Here is a 24,955-nt window from a genome sequence, read left to right as displayed (position 1 = left end):
GTTGCATCAGCTTCTTCAGCCCCACTGGTGGCCCAGGCAGAAAAAACAAAACAAAAAATAACATATGAGCTTTTTCTATGTATAAATTTTCTGCTGGTATTCATGACCATGCTGAAAATAGCTTGTTTACTAAGCCAGCTAAGGTTCCTGCCTCCTCCCTCTCTGGGACCCCAACCAGTCCAAGAATCATCTTATGAGTAAGATCTTCCAATTCCACAATGTTTGCATCAAGCTTCTCAGTTCCTGCTTGGTGATCTACTGAGATATGATGTCTGTTGCCTCTTTCTTGTAATTCCATGCACTTCTGAATGTCCTGTGAGAGCTTTTTCAGCCTCTCTCTGGACCACTTAATCACCTAGCCTGTCCTCTCTTTCATTTGAATTGGCAAAAATGCAGTCCAGTGAAGAGCCTTCAGGATTGTCTTTAGCCAAATTTGCCCCAGCAGGCACCTCTCCATTCTATGGTAAACCTACAGTATCAGCTTGCATCTCTTTCACTCAGTCTGGGTGATTTAGCTGTTACAAGCCTCACAAAACTACGTTTCATTTCTTTTCCATTGTAGAAGTTGCCAACATTCAGGAAAAAACTTCAAAAATCAATGAATGACAAGAAAGTGAAACACTTTCAAGATTCAAATAGTCATTTTCAAATCACTGTTTTGAACTCTGTATGAAGAAAGCCTATCACATGCCCTGCTATGTGCAGCATGTTATAACGAGAAGTATCTCTGTAAGTCTTATCTCTCCCCCCAACTCCTGTTACTTACATACACTCACTCTGAAGTCATGGTACCTGTGAGTAAACAGTCATGGTACCTGTGAGTAAACAATGAAGTAGAAGTACCTCGATCTCAACCTTTCTACACATAAAAATAAGGCAAGCACCTGTGATTGCACTTTAGAGTATCGATCATAAACATCTCACATTTGTACCTAACATCAGAGTTACCTAATCTGGACTTTTCAGTATAGTTGGTTATCTACAACCCATTTGTCCACTTCTCAGTTTTTATATCCGAAAATAATAACCTAAAAATAAATGTCCCTGGTATAAAGCCCTGTAGGATCACACAGCCAACCCACATCAAAATGAACAAGCTACTCCCCAACTACTCCACATTACATTTTGCTGCCTGACCACTGTTTTACCTGCTGCTTTGTGTATGAACTGACAGTGCCTTTAAATTTTCATTTACTCCCTTACGTTGAACAGTGCTGAATGCTTTAGTAAAGTTAACATAATCAGTGGGCACTGTCAGTATAAGCTGATGGTTTTACCTCTTCCAAAACTAGATCTTGTAAGCACAGGCATTAATGCCCTTCTAGCCTGCCAATAGACTAAAACAGCTGTTCCCATAATCTCCCAGATCTTCTTTTGGCAAACCTGCAGTGTTAGATCAGATGTAGGCCCCTGCACCACTTTGGTCGAGTTTCCATGTTTTTACAAGAATAATGGTTTGTCTAATGTAACCTACCTTTGTAAGTCAGTAAAGCCACAACCTGTTAGTGAGCCTCAAAGATGCATTCCCATGCTAACATTTTGTTTAACCCTATTGATATAGGTTTGGATAGGTTGTCCTGTACACCATCAGGTATGCTGTCTAGGTTTGGTTAGGTTGTCCTATACACCATCAGGTATGCTGTCTATACCCAGAAAACTAGCTTTTAATTTTAATTGTAACTGCAGTTATCATATCTGCATTTATATAAGAATGTTTCCTTGAATGTTCACTATATCCTATGGTTGAATGATCACTTCAATGTTCACTTACTTTTCACTGTTTTGATCTACCGATGACCATAATACCTTATCACTGCTGATTAGCTCACTAAGTCCCCAGTTGGAATGCAAAAACAGATTCCAGCAAAGCCCTCACTCAGGCTGCCATCAGGTTTTACTCTGATGCTGGCCTAACCCCACCCCCTTGGCGGTCTGGAATGAGTGCCTGCTATGCTGTCATAGTGACACATGCACACTGCTTGACAGAGCCAACCATACATCCTAATCTCATGCCAAAATACCTACTGTCCACCACATGGAAGCACTGCAGCAGGCCAATCCAAACGCATGCCCCTAGGGTGGCTGATCCCACAAAGGCCATTCACACCCATCCTCTGTAGCAGTGCTTCCAGCTCCCAGATCAGTAATGGATCCCAAGCCATGTGATTCAAAAAACACCACACAGCCAGCTTTATTTCACTGATTACTGACTGCATGGTACATTCATAATCTTCCCGTTTTGGTTCTTTGATGTAATTAGTAACATTTAAATTTACTACCACGTACCCATCAGCAAACAAGAAAAGCAGCACCAAGAAAGAAGAAAAAGCAAAAATATTCACATTACATGGGCTTTCTAATAAGCACCACATACTGCTAAAACATGAAAATGACGGTAAAGGAAGACCTCCGAGAAATAGTAATGAAAATCATTTTTTTATCATGATTCAGCAGGTTTTACACTTATTATTTAGTCCTCTCACACCATTAACTGGTAACCATCCACAGTTCTCAGCAGGTTAAATAAAGGTGAAAATGACATAAAATGGATCAGACAAAGGAGAAAAGGCATTTAGCATAAATATACACAAAAAGGTCTATAATCATAAAACAATGAACAATAAGAAGAGATGGAGACGATTCAATGCAGGACAGAAATGTGCAGTAATACAAATTGAGATGAAGTTGATATATATAACTTTAATAAATGTAAAGTTTGTTTTTTATTTATTATACTCAAACAACGCATCATGCTTTGATCAACTTACTATATGGAATAGCATCCCATACACCAATATTAATGGTGCAAGAACACAAACGTGTATTAATGTAAATCTCAAATGAAACTTTCATGCATGCATATTTTTAGTTTTATACCAGGTTACTGCTTATTGTTAATCTACCTGTTCTAGCATGCATCTTGGAATATCCCGTAAAACAGAATCGCGATGATTTAGGAGAAGTGAGCAGAACTTGGTAAATCCAGCGCCACAACCTTCCACAGCACCCTAAAAAAAATACAGAGCTGAGTTTTAGACCATCCAAATTACAAAGCCTCACAAAACATGGCTCCCTCTCCCAGCCATAACAAAAGCTATGCAAACCACATATGAGTTTCTAAACAGAAATAAGTCAAAAAGTTTTAATCCTTGCAGTCAAAACTTGAGTACAAGGAGTGATAAGGTAGTGAACTGTAAGTGACTTAGCAGAAATAAAGTCTGATCTCTATCAAAATGCATTATCTGATGCTATGCTGCGCTGTTTTGTACACAACTGTAGTATAAACACCATACATCAAGGAAATTGTTGCATTAGTATGTAACTCCCTGATCAGACTCAATACTGAATACAGTTCTGCAGTTTGGAGACGTTGAACGTCTACTGAAATGTCAGCACTCAAAATGCCAAGTGGTGCCACAATGAAAAAAAGACAGAAAATACAGGAGAAGATCAAATCCTCTTCTCCTTTAAACTTGTTTTCTGCAGGGGGGCAAGCCTCCCACACCCCCAGTTACACATACCGATTCTAACATGGTCAAACCTTGGACAAAAGGGAATATTCTGCTTAGTGGCCATCCTGGATTTGGTATATATTAATTCCAGTTTTTTAGCCATTCAGTCTCTGTATTTCAGGAGTCACTCATGCAGGTCCCAACATTTCAAATTGTTACCTTTAGAATAAAATACCTGATGCAGCTTGAAAAGACGCAAGCATTCCTAACTGGAAAAGTTGTGTCACAAAACTTGAAATACTTAGGAATGTTTCAGGAAATGCCCTAATATTTTTTCTTGTATATATCACTTAGACATGACTACTGCCTACTCCATAAGACAAAGTCTGATCCTGTTCTTTTTTAGTGAGTCTTACTGGAATGCAACACTGAAGGAGCCAATACCAGAAAAGGAAACCTAATAACGAAAAAAGTGACCAGAAATGCAAAAATCTTCCTATACAATGGAACAAGCTTAAATGTCAGACAGCAATTGCCTTTCTTGAAAAGTAATTACATATTTATATATATATATATATATATATATATATATATATATATATATAGGTGTGTGTGTTTATATATATATATATATATATATATATATATATAGAGAGAGAGAGAGAGATACAGATAGATGTATATATATACATATAACTGTGATAACTGTGTGTATGTATATATATATATAGACAGATAGATATGGGATCCATACTGTCTACCAAATGACAGTTTCACCGAAAGTGAAACGTCTGAGCACACTTTCCCGAAATTGCTTTTCACCAAAAAAGCACTTTCACGAAAGTGTGCTAAAAAAAAAAAAAGAGAGAGAATAATGTGGAGAAATGGATGTTGCTGAGATCGTAGCACAGTGGGGATAAGGGAATATTCCCTTTTTCCCAATGCAATGCGATCTCAAAGTGAGAATATAAAAGTAGTGGGGTGGGGCACAGCCCCCCCCTCCGCATGGGGGGGTGCAGTGGGGCTTGCCCCCCCTGCGTAAACGTGAGTTCTTTGTTTTTTTTTTTTATTTTATTATTTTTTTTTTTTTGCACACTTTAGCAAAGGTGCTTTTTCAGTGAAAAGCACTATTACTAAAGTGTGTTTGGCAGTTTCAGTTTTGGTGTTTTGGGCATTCGATAAATAGTCCTAGATCCACACACACACACACACATATATATATATATATATATATATATATATATATATATATATATATATATATATATATATACATACACACACACACACACATATATATATAAAATTTGTATCTGCATGTGTACATATATACACACACATACACACACACATATATATTAAATGATTACAAAACACTTTGAATGCACATCTCTTCAAAAAGTATGCTGCTGTCACTTTAAATTGCAAGTTCCATTTCTTGTTGTCAGAAGATGCTGAACATCAGCGGCTCAGTGAGTGTCCCTGTGGTATAAAATACGTGCTTATGTGCATGTACATGGAATTTTGTGGTTGGGGTTGCAATAAGGGCTAAGTAAGGGCATCAACTACATTGTGTGTGTGTGTGGGGGGGGTGCGTACATGCATTGCAAGTTTTTCTAGGTTAAGGCTACATAAGTTGATAATTTTAATTTAATTTATGCCCGGGAAAGGAACAACTTGGCCACCATGGACAAATTGCACTTTTTTGTCTCGAAGTGGATTTCGATGGTTTGAAGCAGACACCTGTGTGTGTGTGTGTGTGTGTGTGTGTGTGTGTGTGTTTGTGCCTTTCTTGTATAGTGGGACTGTTAAGAAAAGAGTTTTGTACGATAATGTGCACTGCTGGGGTACTTGTACTTTATCTACCTATTTCCCAAGCTTACTTAGAGTTTTCACTGTACATAGAGTATACAGTTGATTCTTAAGTATAACCAGGTAAGAAAATAAGATGTAGTAGCAGGTAAATTGGGCCTCCACAAATAAGAACAATCCAAAATAAAATGCTGCTAGGCACCAAACCACAGTACACAAAAACATAAAAACTTTTACTCACAGATAAGTAAAAGGTGAGCGCTTTCGCAGCCAAAGCTGCTTCATCAGACAGTGAATAATTCCATACACTAACTTTTACACTCATTCTGTCCATTGTTGTTGTTGTGTCTTTCGGCTTTTCCCGGTTAGGGGTCACCACAGCGGAACTCCAGTCCGCTAATGATTGGCAGTAGATTTTTATGTGCCGAGTTGCCGACCCTGATGCACAACCTTCAACGAAGGTACGCCCATTGACGCATGTCTCCATACAGAAGACGGTCTAGCTGAGAATCGAACAGGACAATGTCTTACTGTGAGGCGACAACGCTACCGCAGCACCACCACTGCATACAAACTCATTCTGTCCAATAACATTCTCATTTCAGTTAAAATTGCACAGCAGTTCAATTACTCAGTCACAATCACTTAAAGGGCAATATAGCATTATTATGACCACATAAAAAGCATTAAAAAAACTCCACGTAAAAAGCAAAACATATTCACCTATTTAAGGGTCTATTAATTAATACAGATTTAATAGACATTTTATCATTCAGTCCCTTTCCCACAGTTGCATGCATCTGAATGATCCATTCTAGTTCTTTTGTCTCAACCTTGTTCTTAACAGAACCCCCATATTACCCAAGTGTACAGTAGTTTAGTAACCATAACCTTAAAACTATGTGATGTACGTTTCCATTATGTGTTTTGCCAGAGCATTAGTATCAGCTCTCCTATGTATGTCATAAACATGCTCTTTTTTCAATATTGTAGTCTTCTTGTTGTCATTCCTATGTAAAAAGATTTATATAGGATACAGTAAACTAACTAGACTAAATTGGTACTATTACAACTGGCAAGCAGTTTAAAGGATAGGGTCTTCCCAGTTTCTGGCTGCAGAATAGTCCCATTATTGTCCAATAAATTACAATAGTTAAATTTTTTGCAAGGGATAGTACCATAACTAACTACAGATGGTGTTTTCTCATGTCTAGGGCCACATAATAGCCTCTTTAAACATTTTTTATTCTTATATGTATATCTAGGGGTTTCTCCCTCTAGCCCCTTTACTTGTTCATCTGCACATAAAATATTCCAATTCCTATCAAAAACCACTTGTAAAAGTTTTATATTACTAGAGTAAGTCATGGGAATTCTCATATTCTTGTGTGTATGAATCTTTTGTTCATCACTATTACTACTGCATTCTGAATAGTATGGCTTGCCTTCCTTTTCTCTAGAGGCTAGCACTGTGAAAGTTATAGATTCAATTTCTCTTTGCGCATAGCCTCTCTCCATAAATCACCCTTCCAAATTATTAATCTCTTCACAGAATCTTTCATGATCTGCTGTTAGCCTAGATGTCCTGAGGGCCTGACCCTTTACATTTCTAAAAATGTGCTGTGGGTGTATACTATGTCTATGTATGTAGTTGTTCCTAGAGCATTCTTTCCTATATATTTCTGTAGTGAACTCACCTGTTTCTTTTTTAATAATCTTGACATCTAAAAACTCTATAGAATTCAGGGAGGTTTTTGCAGTAAATTTCACAAAATTGGTGCTCTTATTGATTTTATCGGATCTATATAACTTCGAGGAAATGGCTGAAGTTCGAACACCATATGTTCGAACTTCTAACCTCTAAGTACAAAAACATCGAAGGCTTAGAACAGAGATTTTTTTTTCCCCAGGGAAATAAATAGCTGTTCCAAGAAACACACACAACACAAGCACACCAAAATAACAGCAATCCACACATACACTTAAAACCTACATCTAGCCTTACACTAAACTGTACATACACTACTATCTATCCATTTACCTTAATCCAAACACTAATCCTAAGGTCCACCACTATCGCACACTCACCTGACCCGCACCCTAAGACTAACTCACCTATCCCGCTCTAACCCTAAAGTCGGTCACTATCGCACACCCACCTCACCCACGCCCTAACTCACCTAACCCATGCCCTAACCCTAATGTCCACACAATCGCACACTTACCTGAACCTGACCTGTAACTTTCCATCACAGTGCTGAATATAGCAAAGCCACAGAAACGGCCCACAGAGTTCTTTCCCTGGGAAAATATTCAGTGTTCTGCGGCTTCGAGATAATCAGTCTTCGAACTTCACAGTTCAAACATATGGTGTTCAAACTGCTGAAGTTTAGACGAACTGATAGGAACCCGATTTTTTCTAGGAAGGAGTTAAATAATTCCTCTCCAGCTTGCCATAGCATAAAAAGGTCATCCACAAATCTACAACAGAAACATATATGTTCTATCCCCAGGACATTGCAATGTTCCCAACTGCCCATCACTACATTGGCTTAGCTACTGACACAAGAAGTACCCATAGCTTCGCCATACAACTGTCTGTAGGCTAAATGTAAAAACATAAAAATATTGTTTTTTAATATGATTTCCATCAGAAAACTCAAGAAATCAATCATTTTTTGTATCATACATTGCATCCTCAACTAGATATTGTCTTAAAAATTCTACACCCAATTCATTAGGGATTGAAGTGAAGAAGGATTGGACATCAAGGAGTACCAGCATACTATTAGAAACAGATGTCATTCTAGCATATTCATACAAATCCTGTAAAAATTGCTTAGTGTATTTTAAGATGTAAACATTCTTGAACAAAATAGGTTTCAAATGCTGTTCCACATAAATGGATAGAGGCTCTGTACTCCATCCCTGGCCAGCCACTATTGACCTCATATTAATAACACGAGTGGATTAATAGCATTTTTATGAATCTTAGGGGAGCCTTGAATAATGGGAATCACAGGTTTACCAACAACAAAATAATTATACAAATCCATATCAATAACACGAGTTTGCAAACATTCAAATAAGGCATCATGTATCCTACTGGTGTAACAGGCCACTTTTTTCAAATCCACTAATTCATATACAGAAATTTCATTGAGCATCATTAATATTGCATTCCTGTAAAAAGAATAGTCCATTAAAACCAATGAGCCCCCTTTTATCTGCTGGCCTAATTGAAATAGTACAATCTTGACAAATTATTCAAAGCTTCTCTTTCTTGCTTAGTCAAATTGTTAAAACACTTCACATTAACTCTATTCTCATAAAGGCTATATATATGTCTTTAAGGCATTCTTTTTCAAATACCTCAACAACTCCTTTTAAAGTAGGAACATAACAGCTCTTTTTCCTAAATGGTCTGTCTCTAAAATCAATATTAGTGTCATTGTACTGCAATTTTAACATCACGTTTCTTGTAAAACATTTAAGTTCAGTAACACTATCTGTAAGAGTCATCCTATTAGTTGGTATGAAGCTCATACCTTTATTTAGCACGCTGATTTTGTGTTTAGTCAAAGTTCTGGTAGATATACTCCATATCAGCGATTCTTGATCTGCCATATCTTCTTTAGTTTGTTCGGACTGTCTTCTGTAGATGCTTTCCTCTTGAATCGCCCCCTGCTCTGGGATCTTTCGTGAAAAAAATGTCCCTCGAATTGGATAAGGGACTGTTAGTTGATTCTGGCCCCAAAATAAAGGATTCACATTGTTATTGAGGGCTGAATTGGTATCTTTTCTGCGAGCCCCACCTGAAGAAAGTACGTTGGCCACAGCATTCACATTATATGTCGTCTGGGGATTTCTAATAGTTTGAGCTACTTCCTGGTCTTCCCCAGCAGACGTTAAAGTTCCCTTCTCAGTAGTTAAGGTGGAATCAATGATGTTAGCGTTATGCTCATCATTTACCGTCTGTATGGTATTAGTTGTGTTAAAGGCAGAACGATTAGAGTGTTGCTCTCTCGGCCAAACAAAAACTCGACCCATATTAAAGTCGTTGGTATCTCTTTATATTTTTTTCTTCTTATAAGTAAGAAGTTGTGTTTCATAAGCATTAATGATCTCTAGTAGCTAGTCTATCTTAACATCAACTGCAGAAGCTGGATATTTATCATATAGCTCGGTTTGAATCTTACTGATAGCTAAAGTTAGTGCTTCTTCTGGCTTAAAGAAGTTTATAAGCAAGCGCATGTAGCTGTAACTTGTTTCTAAATTAATGAGCTGCCACTGAACAAGCAAATCAGTATAAGTATTGCCATACGTAGGCATATTTAATACTCTCAGTCCACAAGGCACTATTTTTAAATTAATACAAGCTTCAAAGTGGAATCTCTGCAGTCGCAGACGGACAAATCTGCATGCATAATTTTCTAGTCTATTCAAGTCTCTTTTAAATGCTGCTGGGTCATACTCACAGCTACGATCCACAGGTAGTGTTGTTTCCACTGGTAGGAAATTCAAAAGTGGGTTTTCTTTATTCCCAGTTTAGAGACATTAAAGACTTATTCCTCTGTGTGTTGCTGCCATTCGGCCCATGCAACAAATCCATTGCCTGGGAAGCATTAATCCCTTCTGACATGTCTCTGCACCACACCACAGCAAGAATCACCAGGCAAAAAAATAACATGTAGTAGCAGGTAAATTGGGCCTCCACAAATAAATAGTCCTAGATCCATATATATATATATATATATATATATATATATATATATATATATATATTGATATAAAACACAAGTGAGCCAGAACAGAACAGCTGCTGAAGTCACACCATTCAATCAGCAGTCATCAGCATTTGGTTAAAATTTCTTCTTTATTCCACAAACGATAAAAAGAACGAAATGAGCGCTTTCACGTATACATCATACGCTTCATCAGATTTCATTATTCATTAAAGCAGCTCAGTTTATATAGTATGGTTCATACTTCAATTAGCACAATTACTTTAACAATTGATGACACCTCTATCTTTCTCTAAAAGGTGTAGCTTACCCCTAAAGCAATATTCAATGTATGCTTGTTGGATACAGCAACACTTGACAATTCATTGGCACAGCATCTATATATTGTTAAATGGTTGATTCATATATATGCCAGCCTACATACCATATCATATTTTAACATAATTAAAATAATAAAATAAAAATAAAAATAAAAATAAAAGTAATAACATAACAAAAGCAATAATTACAATAACTATAATTATACATTCTGCCCTTCATTATAAAGACCACTGATTAAGCCAGTAGCATCCAAGTTCAGCATTTCATATTTATAACCTAAATATTATGCATCAAGTGAACCATGTCAAGTAAAGCATCTGAATAAGTATAATAAATACATTATTTTGTTAAAGTGCCAGTGCAATCAAATAAACTGTATCAAATAGAACATCTAAATAAGCATAATGAATACATTATTTTCTTAAAGTGCCAGTGCCTAAAATTATTGCAATAACCCTATAGGTATATACATATAATATACATCGGATGGATATATCAAGTAAACCATCCGAATAAACGCAATGAATATATTGATTTTATTAAAGTGCTAATGCCTGTGAATTACTGCCAATAACCCTATGTATATATAAATATGAATAAATATGTTTAAAAACCAAGGTCCTATGTTGTTGCAATATAAATATGTATAAAAACAAATAAATGAATGAATCAATAATAACATACTAATCAGTGTATATATGATATATCTACATAGCCTACATGACTTTTTATATCCTAGGAATGGGTGACATACACATACTAGTCATATCTATTATTTATTTTTTCTTTTTATTATTTTTAGTTTTTCTTTAACATAGGTTTCATAGGAACATATTGGTTCAAACCAGGTGGATGATGTGCTTTCATTTTTAATATCCAATACAGTTCTCTTTGTTCAAGTATGTTAACTATGTCTCCCCCATTCCTATCTTTTTCAATAATTTGTAGTACCCTAAATTTGAAGCTATGTGTTTCATATTGCTTTACATGCTTTGCCAAAGCATTAGTTTCATTGTTTTTCTTTATATCATATACATGATTGTATATTCTCTTTTTAAATTCTCTTTTTGTGAGCCCTATGTAGAATGCCGAACATTGTTCACATGTTGCTAAATAGATAACATTACAAGTATTGCATGAGGCATAAACGCTAGGTCTGAACTCATAATTCAGAACAGGATGTTTAAATTTCTGAACCCCTGAAATAAATTTGCACATATTGCATTGATTACATGCAAAAGTTCCTTTGTTCAGAATAAGCTCTAGAGCCATGATCATTTCTTTTTTATATGTTTTGCATAATAGCCTTTTTAGATTTTTATTATTCCTATATATCAACCTAGGGGTTTCCCCTACCAATCTTGCTGTTCTATCATCTATAGTCAACACCTGCCAATGTTGTCTTAAAATTTGTACAATTCTTTTGTTATCATTAGTGTATGTAGTGAGAAATTGTATCCTTTCTTGATATCCTGAATAGAATTTTTTGTTGTTAAGTCTCCACCAATCTCTCTCTGACTGGGGTATGACAGGAGTGTCTGTTGTTCTAATCACTTGTTCTCTTATCTGTTTAACCATCCTTCTATCATAGCCCCTCTCCATGAATAATTTCTCCATCAAGTCTGCTTGTGCTCCCAGGTCTGACTGTCCTTTGCATAGCTTATTTAGTCTGGTATATGTATATATATGTATATATATATATATATACACACACACACACACACACACACATTATACATGTATATATATATATATATATATATATATATATATATATATATATATATATATATATATATATATATATATATATACACACACACACACACACACACACACACACACAAAAAGATATATTAAATGATTGAACATCAGCTGCTCACTGAGTGTCCTTGTGCTGTAAAATATGTGCTTATGTGCATGTGCATGTACATGGAGTTTTGTGGTTGGGGTTGGAATAAGGGCTAAGTAAGGATAACGACTACATTATGTGTGTGTGTGTGTGTGTGTGTGTGTGTGTGTGTGTGTGTGTGTGTGTGTGTGTGTGTACACACGCACACTGCAAGTTTTTCTAGGGTAAGGCTACAGTAGTAGCTACATAAGTTGATAATTTTAAGATTTTTGCGTGTGTGTGCCTATCTTGTATAGTGGGACTGTTAGGAAAAGAGTTTTGTAAGATAATGTGCACTGCTGGGGTATTTGTACTTTATCTACTAATTTCCCAAGCTTATTTAGAGTTTTCAGTGGACATAGAGTACACAGTTGATTCTTAAGTACCTTGTTGTTATTGTTAATTATACACTGAAGGATCATTACTATTCAAAAGCAAGCACATTGATTGGACACCCCAACTAGAATTTCAGTTGTAAAACAAACATACAACAATAGAAAGAAGTCCAGCTGCTGAAGTACAATTGAGGGTCAGACTACCTATTGGTATATGCTGGATAACTACATTGCAAACCTCTTGTTCTACAAAACTGAAGAAACAAAACATTCTGGATTTTCCTCATATTTCTGTTGTATCGTCATAAATTTTTTGACACTTTTTAATATAGTACAAAGCACACACACACCAATGGAGAGGTTTCTCTGCCAAATAACCCAGTTCCAGATGTGGGTGTCACAGGATTCCCCATGGTTATTTTTTATTTCACTATTCTGGCTTCACCCTCATTATCAAGCCACGCCAGCTGTGGGTAAATTCTGGGATACATATATAGTCATGGGTTATTCCAAAATATGAATGTTTAGTTTGCCACCTTCTAAACTCAGCTGACTGTAATTTTTTATACAAAAGTCTAATAAAAAGTTAAAAAAAAATGACAGTGATAATGAAGCATCTTTATAAGGAAAAAAATAAAGAAAAGTTGCCTGTTTTGTCTTGCAAAGAGTAATAATATACTGCATAACTGAATGCAAAGTAATCCTAACAGAAAACTGCTGTCAAAAACAGGAAAAAATAGCAAGATGGAAAACAACTCCACTTCCATATTCATTCTCAAGGGACAGGGGATCTACCAACTGAGATATAGGTTTAAGCAATCGTCCTATTCCAACAGTGATTGAAACGTGAATTATGTACTTATTCCCCATCCAACTAGCCATCCAGTGTTATTACGTGGGTACTTGCTTTACATCATCTTCTATCCATTTGGCAATGGTAAAAGACAGAACAGCAAAAAGCAACACCGTCATACTGCAGGGCTGCGTTATTTCTTCATACTATAGGGTACATCTTTCCCTATATCTCATCACTTACAAGGAGAAGGGGCTTGCAATGGACCGCACATGCTGATTCTGGTTTCATCAACGTATCTTGGTCCCATTACTATAAGGTGCATTGTATTACTCTTTCCACATTTCTCGACACATCAGTTCCAACAGCAAGATTTTCCAGGGTCCACTAGGGTTATAAATGCAAATGGGGTTTGGGGACATCCTTACTTGACCTCTGAGGAAGGCAAAGATAGCCCGCTGTTAATCTACCCACTTTCCTGGCTGACTTTCTAGCACTGGTTTGAGGCATACACATGTAAGGTACTGAAGTGCAAATCCCTCATGGAAGCAGAAGTTGATGGTCACTCTTCTTACTTACTAGAGGAGCACAGCAGAGCTCTGACGTCATGTACACCTCTCTCACCACTGCACATGGTAAGATCTGGGGTGTCATCAAACAAAGTAAATAAAAAACTGAGACCATGCTACGCTGGACTAACTCTCACTACAACTCTCAATCAAGTTAATTACAGCCAAAACCACTGTGCCAAAATGCTAATCTTTCTTGGAAAGGGGAGGTCCAGTCTGCAAGTGGTTACATCAGTGAGCTGCAAGAAGAACAAAGGGAATGAAGAGATCATGAGGAAAAAGTATCCAGTGAACTCAAGGCTCACAAAATACTGACATGCTGCATAAAAAAATTATTATGACAAGAAAGGATAGCAGTTCAATATCTGTTTACTGCTACCTGGCATTTGTGAAAAAAACAACATAATACCAAAACATGCAAAAATAAAATTATATATTTAGTTACAACTGCCATACTCCCATGTATAATCCTACCTTCTAAGCTGTATGATATCGTACTACTCTATAGTCCTCTACACTATATGGTACAACACTATAAACATTGCTCTATAGTCTTCTATACTATATGGTACAACACTATAAACACTGCTCTATACTCTTCTATACTATATGGTATAACACTATAAACACTGCTCTATAGTCTTCTATACTACATGGTACAACACTATAAACACTGCTCTATAGTCTTCTATACTATATGGTACAACACTATAAACACTGCTCTATAGTCTTCCATATCATATGGTACAACACTATAAACACTGCTCTATAGTCCTCCATACCATATGATATAACACTATAAACACTGTTCTACAGTCCTCTATACCATATTGTGTAACACTATAAACACTACTCTATAGCCTTCTATACTATATGGTACAATACTATAAACACTGCTCTATAGTCTTCTATACTATATGGTACAACACTATAAACACTGCTCTAACATCCTCCATACCATATAATATAACACTATAAACACTGCTCTGTAGTCCTCCATAGCATATGATATAACACTATAAACACTGCTTTATAGTCCTATATAACATATGGTATAACACTTTAAACACTGCTGTACAGTCCTCTATACCATATTTTGTAACACTATAAATACTGCTCTATAGTCCTCTTTACCATATGATATAACACTATAAACACTGCTCTATAGTTCTGCATAACATATGGTATAACACTATAAACACTGCTCTATACACTCTATACCACATTGTGTAACACTATAAACACTGCTCTATAGTCCTCCATACCACATGATATAACACTATAAACACTGCTGTATACTCCTGTATAACATATGGTATAACACTATAAACACTACTCTATAGTCCTCTATACCATATTGTGTAGCACTATAAACAATGCTCTATAGTCTTCTATACCATATGGTACAACACTACAAACACTGCTCTATAGTCTTCTATATAATAATGTGTAACACTATAAACACTGCTCTATAGTCCTGCATACCATATGATATGACCCTATAAACATTGCTCTATATTCCTCCATAACATATGATATAACACTATAAACACTGCTCTATAGTCCTGCATAACATATGGTATAACACTATAAACACTGCTCTATAGTCTTCTATACCATATTGTGTAACACTATAAATACTGCTCTATAGTCCTCCATACCACATGATATAACACTATAAACACTGCTGTATAGTCCTGTATAACATATGGTATAACACTATAAACACTGCTCTATAGTTCACCATGCCATATGGTATAACACTATAAACACTACTCTATAGTCCTCTATACCATAATGTGTAACACTATAAACACTGCTCTATAGTCCTGCATACCATATGATATAACACTATAAACATTGCTCTACAGTCCTCCATACCATATAACATTTTAACACTATAACAGCTCTATAGTCCTGTATAACACTATTAACACTGCTCTATATTCCTCCATACCATATAACACTTTAACACTATAAACACAGCGCTATAGTCCTGTATAACATATGGTATAACACTATTAACACTGCTCTATATTCCTCCATAACATATGATATAACACTATAAACACTGCTCTATACTCCTGTATAACACTATCAACACTGCTCTATACTCCTGTATAACACTATCAACACTGCTCTACACTCCTGTATAACACTATCAACACTGCTCTATAGTCCTCTACACCATATTGTAGTGTAGCAGTATAAACAATGCTCTATAGTCGTCTCTACCATATGGTACAACACTATAAACACTGCTCTATAGTCCTCTATACCATATTGTGTAACACTATCAAAACTGCTCTATAGTCAATCCTCTATGCCATATGGTATAACACTATAAACACTGCTCTATAGTCCTCCATACCATATGATAGAACACTATAAACATTGCTCTATAGTCTTCTATACTATATGCTGCAACACTATAAACACTGCCACATAGTCCTGTATAACATTATAAACACTGCTGTGCAGTCCTCTATATCATATGCTATAACACTATAAACATTGCTCTATACTCCTGTATAACATATGGTATAACACTATAAACACTGCTCTATAGTCCTCTATACCATATGATACAATACTATAAACACTAATGAGTTTAGACAAAAAAGGGACTTTTCCCTGTGGGAAATGCAGTACGTGCCAGTGTATTACTGACACACAAATATACCGGTTTCCTTCAGGTCTCTATAGACATGAACCGAAGATATATGCTGACTGCAACACCATGAACTTGATATATCTGGCTACGTGTCGATCATGCGACGCATTCTACATAAGTTTAACGAAAAGAAAATTTAAAGAAAGAATATATAACCATATATATGACATCCGGAAAAAGAATGATCAAAATGCGCACATATTAATAATCATCCAGAACATTCTTTTAGTTTTAGAGTGCTACAGACTGTCACACCCAGCATAAGACAAGGTGACAATATGATTTTTTTAGCGAGACTAGAACTACAATGGATTTTTAAGACTAGGGCACACATGCCACCAGGTCTTAATCAACATATTTCTTTGAGACCTATTTTAGAGGCCAGCTAAGTGAATTTGAATAGGTCATCAAGGTTATAAAAACACATCATATATAGTGTAGACTGTTCAGCACATGTTTAAAGTATTGTCCTTAAGTGTGTTCTGCAGTCTCCCATGGTGTTCACATAACTCATTTGTTTATCTATTTATTTGACCATTAATGCATTTAGGTTTTCCCTTCATGTTTCTGATGAATTCAGAATTATGCATTCACTCGTAATATGGTATTTTATATGATCTGTTTACTATCATGCTTATGGAACATATATATTTATTACACATCTATTTATTCATGATTGTAATTTTACATAATAAATGTTTTTCTATGTCATGTATCAATTTTATATAGTTACGATACAATATAATATGCGTTTATGAGCGCTTATTGATAATATTTAATATTTTTATTCATGCAATTTGACAGTATATACTATTTTATAACATATATTTTTAGTTCAGACATACAGCATACATGCATTCATGAAGGTAGTATATATATTTTTATAAATGCATTTGATTTTTTCCTTAAGTTTTAATATAAAGCACGTTTTACATGCTTAACTAAGAAGATGTCATATGGGTTTTAAAGCTTGCATATTTATATTTTTGTTTTAAATGCTTCTCTAAAGCCTTTTAAATGCACTTCTATTCGTTTCATTAATCAATAGGTTGAGCGACTTTGCATTTGCCACTTTAATTGAACGCTTATTGAATGTTAAGTGGTTAATTGACTAATTTTGTTAAATTGATCCTTATACTCATGTATATAAGGATCTGTGTAATTCATTGTGTTAGATCTGATGAAGCGTGCAGGAAGCACGCGAAAGCGCTCATCTCCTTTTTTCCTTCTTCAATAAAACGTGTGGAATTCAACCTAGGACTTTGTGTGGTTCGTGGAAGACTCAACAATCTATTTACACCAATATGATACAATACTATAAACACTGCTCTACAGTCCTGTGTAACATATGGTATAACAGTATAAACACTGCTCTATAGTCCTCTATACCATATGATACAACACTATAAACACTGCTCTATAGTCCTGTATAACATATGGTATAACAGTATAAACACTGCTCTATAGTTCTCTATACCATATGATACAACACTATAAACACTGCTCTATAGTCCTGTATAACATATGGTATAACAGTATAAACACTGCTCTATAGTCCTCTATACCATATTGTGTAACACTATAGACACTGCTCTATAGCATATGGTATAACACTATAAACACTGCTCTATAGTCCTCTATACCATACTGTGCAACACTATAAACACTGCTCTATAGTCCTCTATACCATATGATACAACACTATAAACACTGCTCTATAGTCCTGTATAACATATGGTATAACAGTATAAACACTGCTCTATAGTCCTCTATACCATATTGTGTAACACTATAAACACTGCTCTATAGCATATGATATAACACTATTAACACTGCTCTATAGTCCTCTATACTATATGATATAACACTATAAACACTGCTCTACAGTCATGTATAACATATGGTATTAACACTGTAAACACTACTCTATAGTCCTTTATACTATATTGTGCAACATTATAAACACTGCTCTATAGTCCTCTATACCATATTGTGTAACACTATAAACACTGCTCTACAGTCCTCTATACCATATTGTGTAACGCTATAAATACTGCTCTATAGTCCTCTATACCATATGGTATAACACTATAAACACTGCTCTATAGTTCACCATGCCATATGGTATAACACTATAAACACTGCTCTGTAGTCCTCTATACCATATTGTGTAACACTATAAACACTGCTCTATAGTCCTCTATACCATATGATATAACACTATAAACACTGCTCTGTAGTCCTCCATACCATACTGTGTAACACTATAAACACTGCTCTATAGTCCTCCATACCATATGGTATAACACTATAAACACTGCTCTATAGTTCACCATACCATATGGTATAACACTATAAACACTGCTCTGTAGTCCTCTATACCATACTGTGTAACACTATAAACACTGCTCTATAGTCCTCCATACCATATGATATAACACTGTAAACACTGCTCTATAGTTATGTATAATACACTATAAACACTACTCTATAGTCCTCTATACCATATGGTATAACACTATAAACACTGCTCTATAGCCCTCTATGCCATATTATCTAACACTATAAGCATTGCTCTATATTCCTCCATATAGTGTAACACTATTGTGAAGATTGGATGAAGACAGATGAAGGCTGCCAGCCTAGCCAGATAGAATTTTGGAGATAATTCTGTCATCTGTAAATATTAATGTAAACCACAGGCTTGTGTTCTTAATTGGTAAAAATAGTGTTACATGTGGAACTGAAAAAAATGTAACAACAGTGCACTCTACTGACCAAGTAAAGCATGTTGTGACCCTTTGTTGTTAAAACTCAGAGTCAGTGAGTTTGAAGTGAGGCATCCTGCCTATTGTTGTAAGGCCAGAGTTAATGGCCAGAATTTGCATGCATAAATGTCTTTTATTGCTCTGGTTTCTGCCCAGAGGTGAAAAATGTAAATGTAGTTTCTGTTAGCCTGAGAACATAGGGAAGTGTGAAGAATAATGTAATGTGAACCAGGAATGTGATTTTAAAAATAGAGAGAATCATAGAGCATTAAGCATTTTTGTCTTGACCATCCAACTCATCAGCACTGTCTTGTTCTATATGTAAGTTTATCTTAGATTTGTGTTTTCTCTTAGAAATAGCTAGAAACTAGAAATATTAGACTAGGTGTTTTTCTGTGATGTCAGAACTGTACTATTGAATTATTTTAAGTATTTCTCTGTGATCTCTGAACTCTTGACTAGCACTGTGTAGTAAAAAGTATTGTCTTATGTTTTGACTATTTGTTATTAAATATTTTTAAACCTTTTCAACTTTGTAGAGATAATTTAAGCTCTTTAGATTACTTGCATGCCTTTGATAAAACTGTACAGAGCCACTCTAATAGCTTTAGCCATGGGCTATACTACCAATTGGATAATAATATTGTACAGTAATAATTAGACACCCTTTTAAGGGCCTTTGAGTAGAAGATAAAGATTAGTGGGTGGTGACAGCTAGTGCTACCGTATAGACTGGGAAAAGGGGGCACAGCTGGAGAGCCTGTGCAAGCCTTCCCCAGGAGTGTCTGTGTGGTTGTATAAACTATTCTCGAAGTGTGTGCGTGTGCGTGTGTGTGTGTGTGTGTCAGCTACTTGGGCAGGGACATGAAGCACTGGCTGGAAAAAGAGGGTGCTGGTGGTTTTAGCTTGCCCACTAGGCTGAGATCTGGACCTTAGAGCTGTACCAGTGGGTAGTCTTACTGGGGACCTAAAGAGCAAGGGAGCATCCAGCCACTGACTGACTGTGATCTCTGTGTGCTCTTAAGGGAAATTTCACTATACTGTGTGTACTTGTTATCCTTTCCTCCTATATGAGACGCACCAGACTGGTGTTAGTGGTGAGGATTGAGGCTCCTTGATTGCTGGGCGAGGGTACGGGCATCACAACTATAAACACTGCTCTATAGTTCTCCATACCATATGGTATAAATCTATAAACACTGCTCTATAGTCCACCATACCATATGGTATAACACTATAAACACTGCTCTATAGTCCACTATACCATATGATACAACACTATAAACACTGCTCTATAGTCCTCTATACCATATTGTGTAACACTATAAACACTGCTCTATAGTCCTCCATACCATATTGTGTAACACTATAAACACTGCTCTATAGTCCTCCATACCATATTATGTAACACTATAAACACTGCTCTATAGTCCTCCATACCATATGATATAACACTATAAACACTGTTCTATAGTCCTCTATACCATATTGTGTAACAGTACAAACACTACTCTATAGTCCGCCATACCATATTGTGTAACAGTATAAACACTATTCTATAGTCATCCACACCATATGGTATAACGCTACAAATATTACTCTGTAGTCTTCTATACTATAAGGTACAACACTATAAACACTGCTCTATAATCCTCTATACCCTGTGGTATAACACTAAAAACACTGCTCTATAGTTTTCCATACCATATTGTGTAACACTATGAACACTGCTCTATAGTCCTCCATACCATATTGTGTAACACTATAAACACTACTCTATAGTGCTCCATACCATATGGTATAATGCTATAAACACTGCTCTATAGTCCTGTATAACATATGGTATAACACTATAAACACTACTCTATAGTCCTCTATACCATATTGTGTAGCACTATAAACACTGTTCTAGAGTCTTCTATACCATATGGGACAACACTATAAACACTACTCTATAGTCCTCTACACCATATTGGGCAGGATTCATGAAACCTCCGTGTAAGAGTTAGCAAGTCTTACATGGAGGCTGCAGTTAAACGGGGTGATGTCAGCATGCCATGCATGTTCATGAAGGCATGCTGAATCACACCCTAGGCTAACACGGTCCGTGTAGGAAAGTAAGGGGTGTGTCCGCACGGCAAGTCCTGCAAAGGGACATGCCCCCAGAAGAGTCACAGTCCTGAAAGGAAACTCTCACGAGAGAGTCTGCGGAAATGTCAAGAAACACAACACACATTCCCCCACAGACTATAAACCCAACTGTAATGTAAAACGTAAAAATTAACAGTTTAATTTTTTTTTTTATAATTTCAAAAAAGTTTGCCCGTAACTGAGCTCGTTTGCGCGGGTGTGCCCTTCGCTCAGCCACAGTTAGCAGTCATTGGAAAAGCATAAAAGATCTAAATATGCAAATTAAGCCAAGTAGCAATAGCGTAGCGGTAGAGACGTTGGTCAAAGAGGAGGTAGTCACGGTTCGAGCCCCAACAATATCATTTTCTGTTTTCAGTGAAATAAGCACGAAACAATCCCCTGACATATATGTACATATATATAACTATAATTTAAGTAAAATGTAATGAAATGGGCCATGTATTTTTGAAGTAATCTGATGCAATAAAAAAAAAAATTTATAAATGCCCATAGCTGAGCAGCGCTCTACCAAGCTGAGTATGACTGCCTGCAGGTGAGCAGTGGTTTAACAGGTGTAATATGAGTGCCTGGAGTTGAGTGGTGCTTTAACACGCTGAAACTGTGTGCCCGTAGCTGAGCAATGCCTCACACAGCGTAATATGCGTGCTCATAGTCAAATGACGCATAAACCAGCGTAACCCAGTTGCGCGGAGCTGCACAACGCGCCAACCAGCTTACCGGCGGGCAACGTAGGGCAGGCTGTATCAAAGCCGCCTTTACACAGACACACCTCCTAGCCTGTGTAGACAGTCATAAAATAAAAAAAGCAATGCCCAGGCTCGAACCCAGGATACCGTACACCATAGTCAAAGTACTGAACCACTAAGCTATGACAGCTGTACTGAGAAATGCAGTATTAGCATATATATATATATATATATATATATATATATAGGAATGAATGGAAATAGAAGCATGACAAAGCAGGTTTTTTCAAGCTGATAGATTTCCAAAACGGCCAATCACAGATAAGTGCAGGAAAAATGGCATATATAAGCCCCATAGGCGGGAATACACAGCATAACTGATTGTGGAACATATTTGCAGTCAGGATGGCAGGTGTAGGAGAGGTCAGTCGCTTCCAAGCACAGAGGTGGGGTGTTGTGGAGTCCAAATATATGGTTTGGCTCCTAGTCCACGATCATGAGGCTCAACTCATGCAGGGCAAGGTTCTGTGGGGTGCGTACAAGGCAGAGGCGTGGAACCGGTTGGCACATGATCTCAACAGTGCCACAGGCATACCAAGGACTGGTGAACAGGTCCATCACCACCATGAGGACCTGAAGAGGCGAAAGCAGGACCAACTGAACCGTTGGATCCAGGAGGCCCGGCAAATGCCCAACGCCCCACTACTGAGTAAGTATCCATGTAATTACTTATGTAAGAAATTATCCTAGCTGATATTATGGAGATGTATGTTCCAATAATACTTAATTTGTATTACACATGCAGGTGTGCGTTCCGCGAATCGGCGAGCCTATGGTGATAGGCTGGTGCGATTGCGCCACCAGGCAGGTTAGTAATTATTTTTCTGTAACTGTTATACAATATAAGTGAGACAGCTTGTAAAATAGTTCAGTGTAGTTACATATTAATAAAGTTCAAATAACACTAGAAGAAAGATTCTGCTAGCACTGTATGATTAGATAAGTGATGCAGCCTGTAATCCAGAAATAAAAATTAAACAAGTCTGAAATAGAGATTTTCAACCTGTATTGTAATATCAGATAACCTGCTGCAGCCTGAAAATTAGTTGTAAACAAGCTAAAGACAATAGACATGAGTCAAATAATTCCCCTTTTAAAATCTGCCATATGAAACAACTGAGTCTGTTGGAAAGGATTGTTGTAACCAAGTAAGACATGTTAATAATGCCTAGAATTAAGTACCATCTTGAATTGTAAAAATAAAACAAGTGAGAGTGCGAAAAAGAGGTATGAATCGACCAAGCAAGCTGTAATAACTCTTGAATAAAGTATACTGCAGTCAGTACATAATGAAATGAATGAGACAGCCACAACCAAGCAGTGAAATGCTTGTAATAAAGTACTGAAGCTGGAATGTGTCTGTCCCACAATTTGGATATGTTGTTGTACCCTTGCAATATGGAGATAGTATGGTTGTATGAAATAATGAACATCCACAGTTGTCTAGAGCCATATAAATCAAATGTAGCAGGATGCTGTACCTGAACACAGCCAGATATGAACGTGTATGAATAAAAATGCAATGTATATTAATGTAGCAGTAACATTCCCATCATTAACATTCCTAAGGTTACATATAGGAAACTGTACTAAGACCTATAGGGTATATATATCTGCAGCTACTAGAAATGTACAGCATATGTATAGGTAGTTGAAGTTGTTAATGAAATATTTCCTCACCCTACCCTATATTCACAAATAATGCCATTCCACAATAAACTGGGTATGTGTATTCACAATTAATTCCTATGGACATTTGTCCTGTTGGTTCATACATATTTGCACATGCGTTGATGCATGTGCCCTGTTCACATATCCAAACCTGATGGCCTGTTGCCATCAATCAACCCTGCATGCTGTTGGATTGTGTACTGTTGTTCAAAATATGCATGTGTTATGCTTGCTGTTCAATGTTTGGAATACACGGGTGTTTGGTTAATGGGAATACTGATGCATGCTGTTACAACTAATTTTGAATGGTATTGTTTGTTACTAACCCAAAATGTCATAAAATATTGCTAAACATAGGACAACAGGGAAGGCGGGTTCCAGCGGACCCACCTCTCCCACCTCAGCTGGCGAGTACACCTTGCACTAGTGCAAAGGCCGGAACCTCCTCTGGTGGCCCTGTGCCACCTTCGGGTGGAAGCGCTGCAGGGGATGGGGCTCGCCCCCCCTCTGCAAGCATGGCCGGAGGAGAACGTCCACTCACCCTCCAAAGTGTCCGGTCTGTGGTACGTAGCGAGATCAGGCATTCTGTGCTTGAACCCCTACGCCAGCTTGAGGCACGGGTGGTGCAACTCACGGGTGTGCCTGCTGCCTGTCCTACACAGCCCCCAGCACAGCCCCGTCCTGGGCAGTGAAGGCGCAGTGGCAACTGCCCATGGGTGGGGATCTCAGTTCCACTGTTGCCATCTGTGGGCTCATGGGCTCGCGATATCCAAACATCCGTCCCGGTCAATTATGTTTCCCCCCCAATGTGTCATACTCCACCCCTGTATGCATCTTGTTTGTCTTGTCTGTTAACCACCTCTACCTACCTCCCCAAATATACCTACTTCCTGTACCTCACATTCCACTCTCACCTGAAAAAAAATAAAAAAAGGGCACTCTGTTCCCGCAAAAAAATTACGCCCCATTCATAGCTGCCCATTTTGCAGACATGTCTGCTGGACATGTGAACTGGTAATTACAATTG

General features: G+C 36.9%; 1 protein-coding gene across 1 annotated transcript in view; it reads right to left on the bottom strand.

Moving 5' to 3' along the window:
- LOC122799562 (thyroid adenoma-associated protein homolog) overlaps positions 1 to 24,955 on the bottom strand; it is a 672,025-nt gene that overhangs the window by 263,543 nt on the left and 383,527 nt on the right. Inside the window, exon 19 of the mRNA XM_044068695.1 lies at positions 2,904 to 3,008. Coding sequence (XP_043924630.1) covers positions 2,904 to 3,008 — 105 coding nt within the window. The remainder of the gene's footprint in view (positions 1 to 2,903; positions 3,009 to 24,955) is intronic.

The sequence above is a fragment of the Protopterus annectens genome, chromosome 4.part0, assembly GCF_019279795.1.
Source record: "Protopterus annectens isolate FY-2018-M chromosome 4.part0, PAN1.0, whole genome shotgun sequence".
Taxonomy (NCBI): Eukaryota; Metazoa; Chordata; order Ceratodontiformes; family Protopteridae; genus Protopterus; species Protopterus annectens.
Note: the sequence above shows the minus strand (reverse complement) of the source record. Positions and strands in the feature narration are given on the sequence as shown.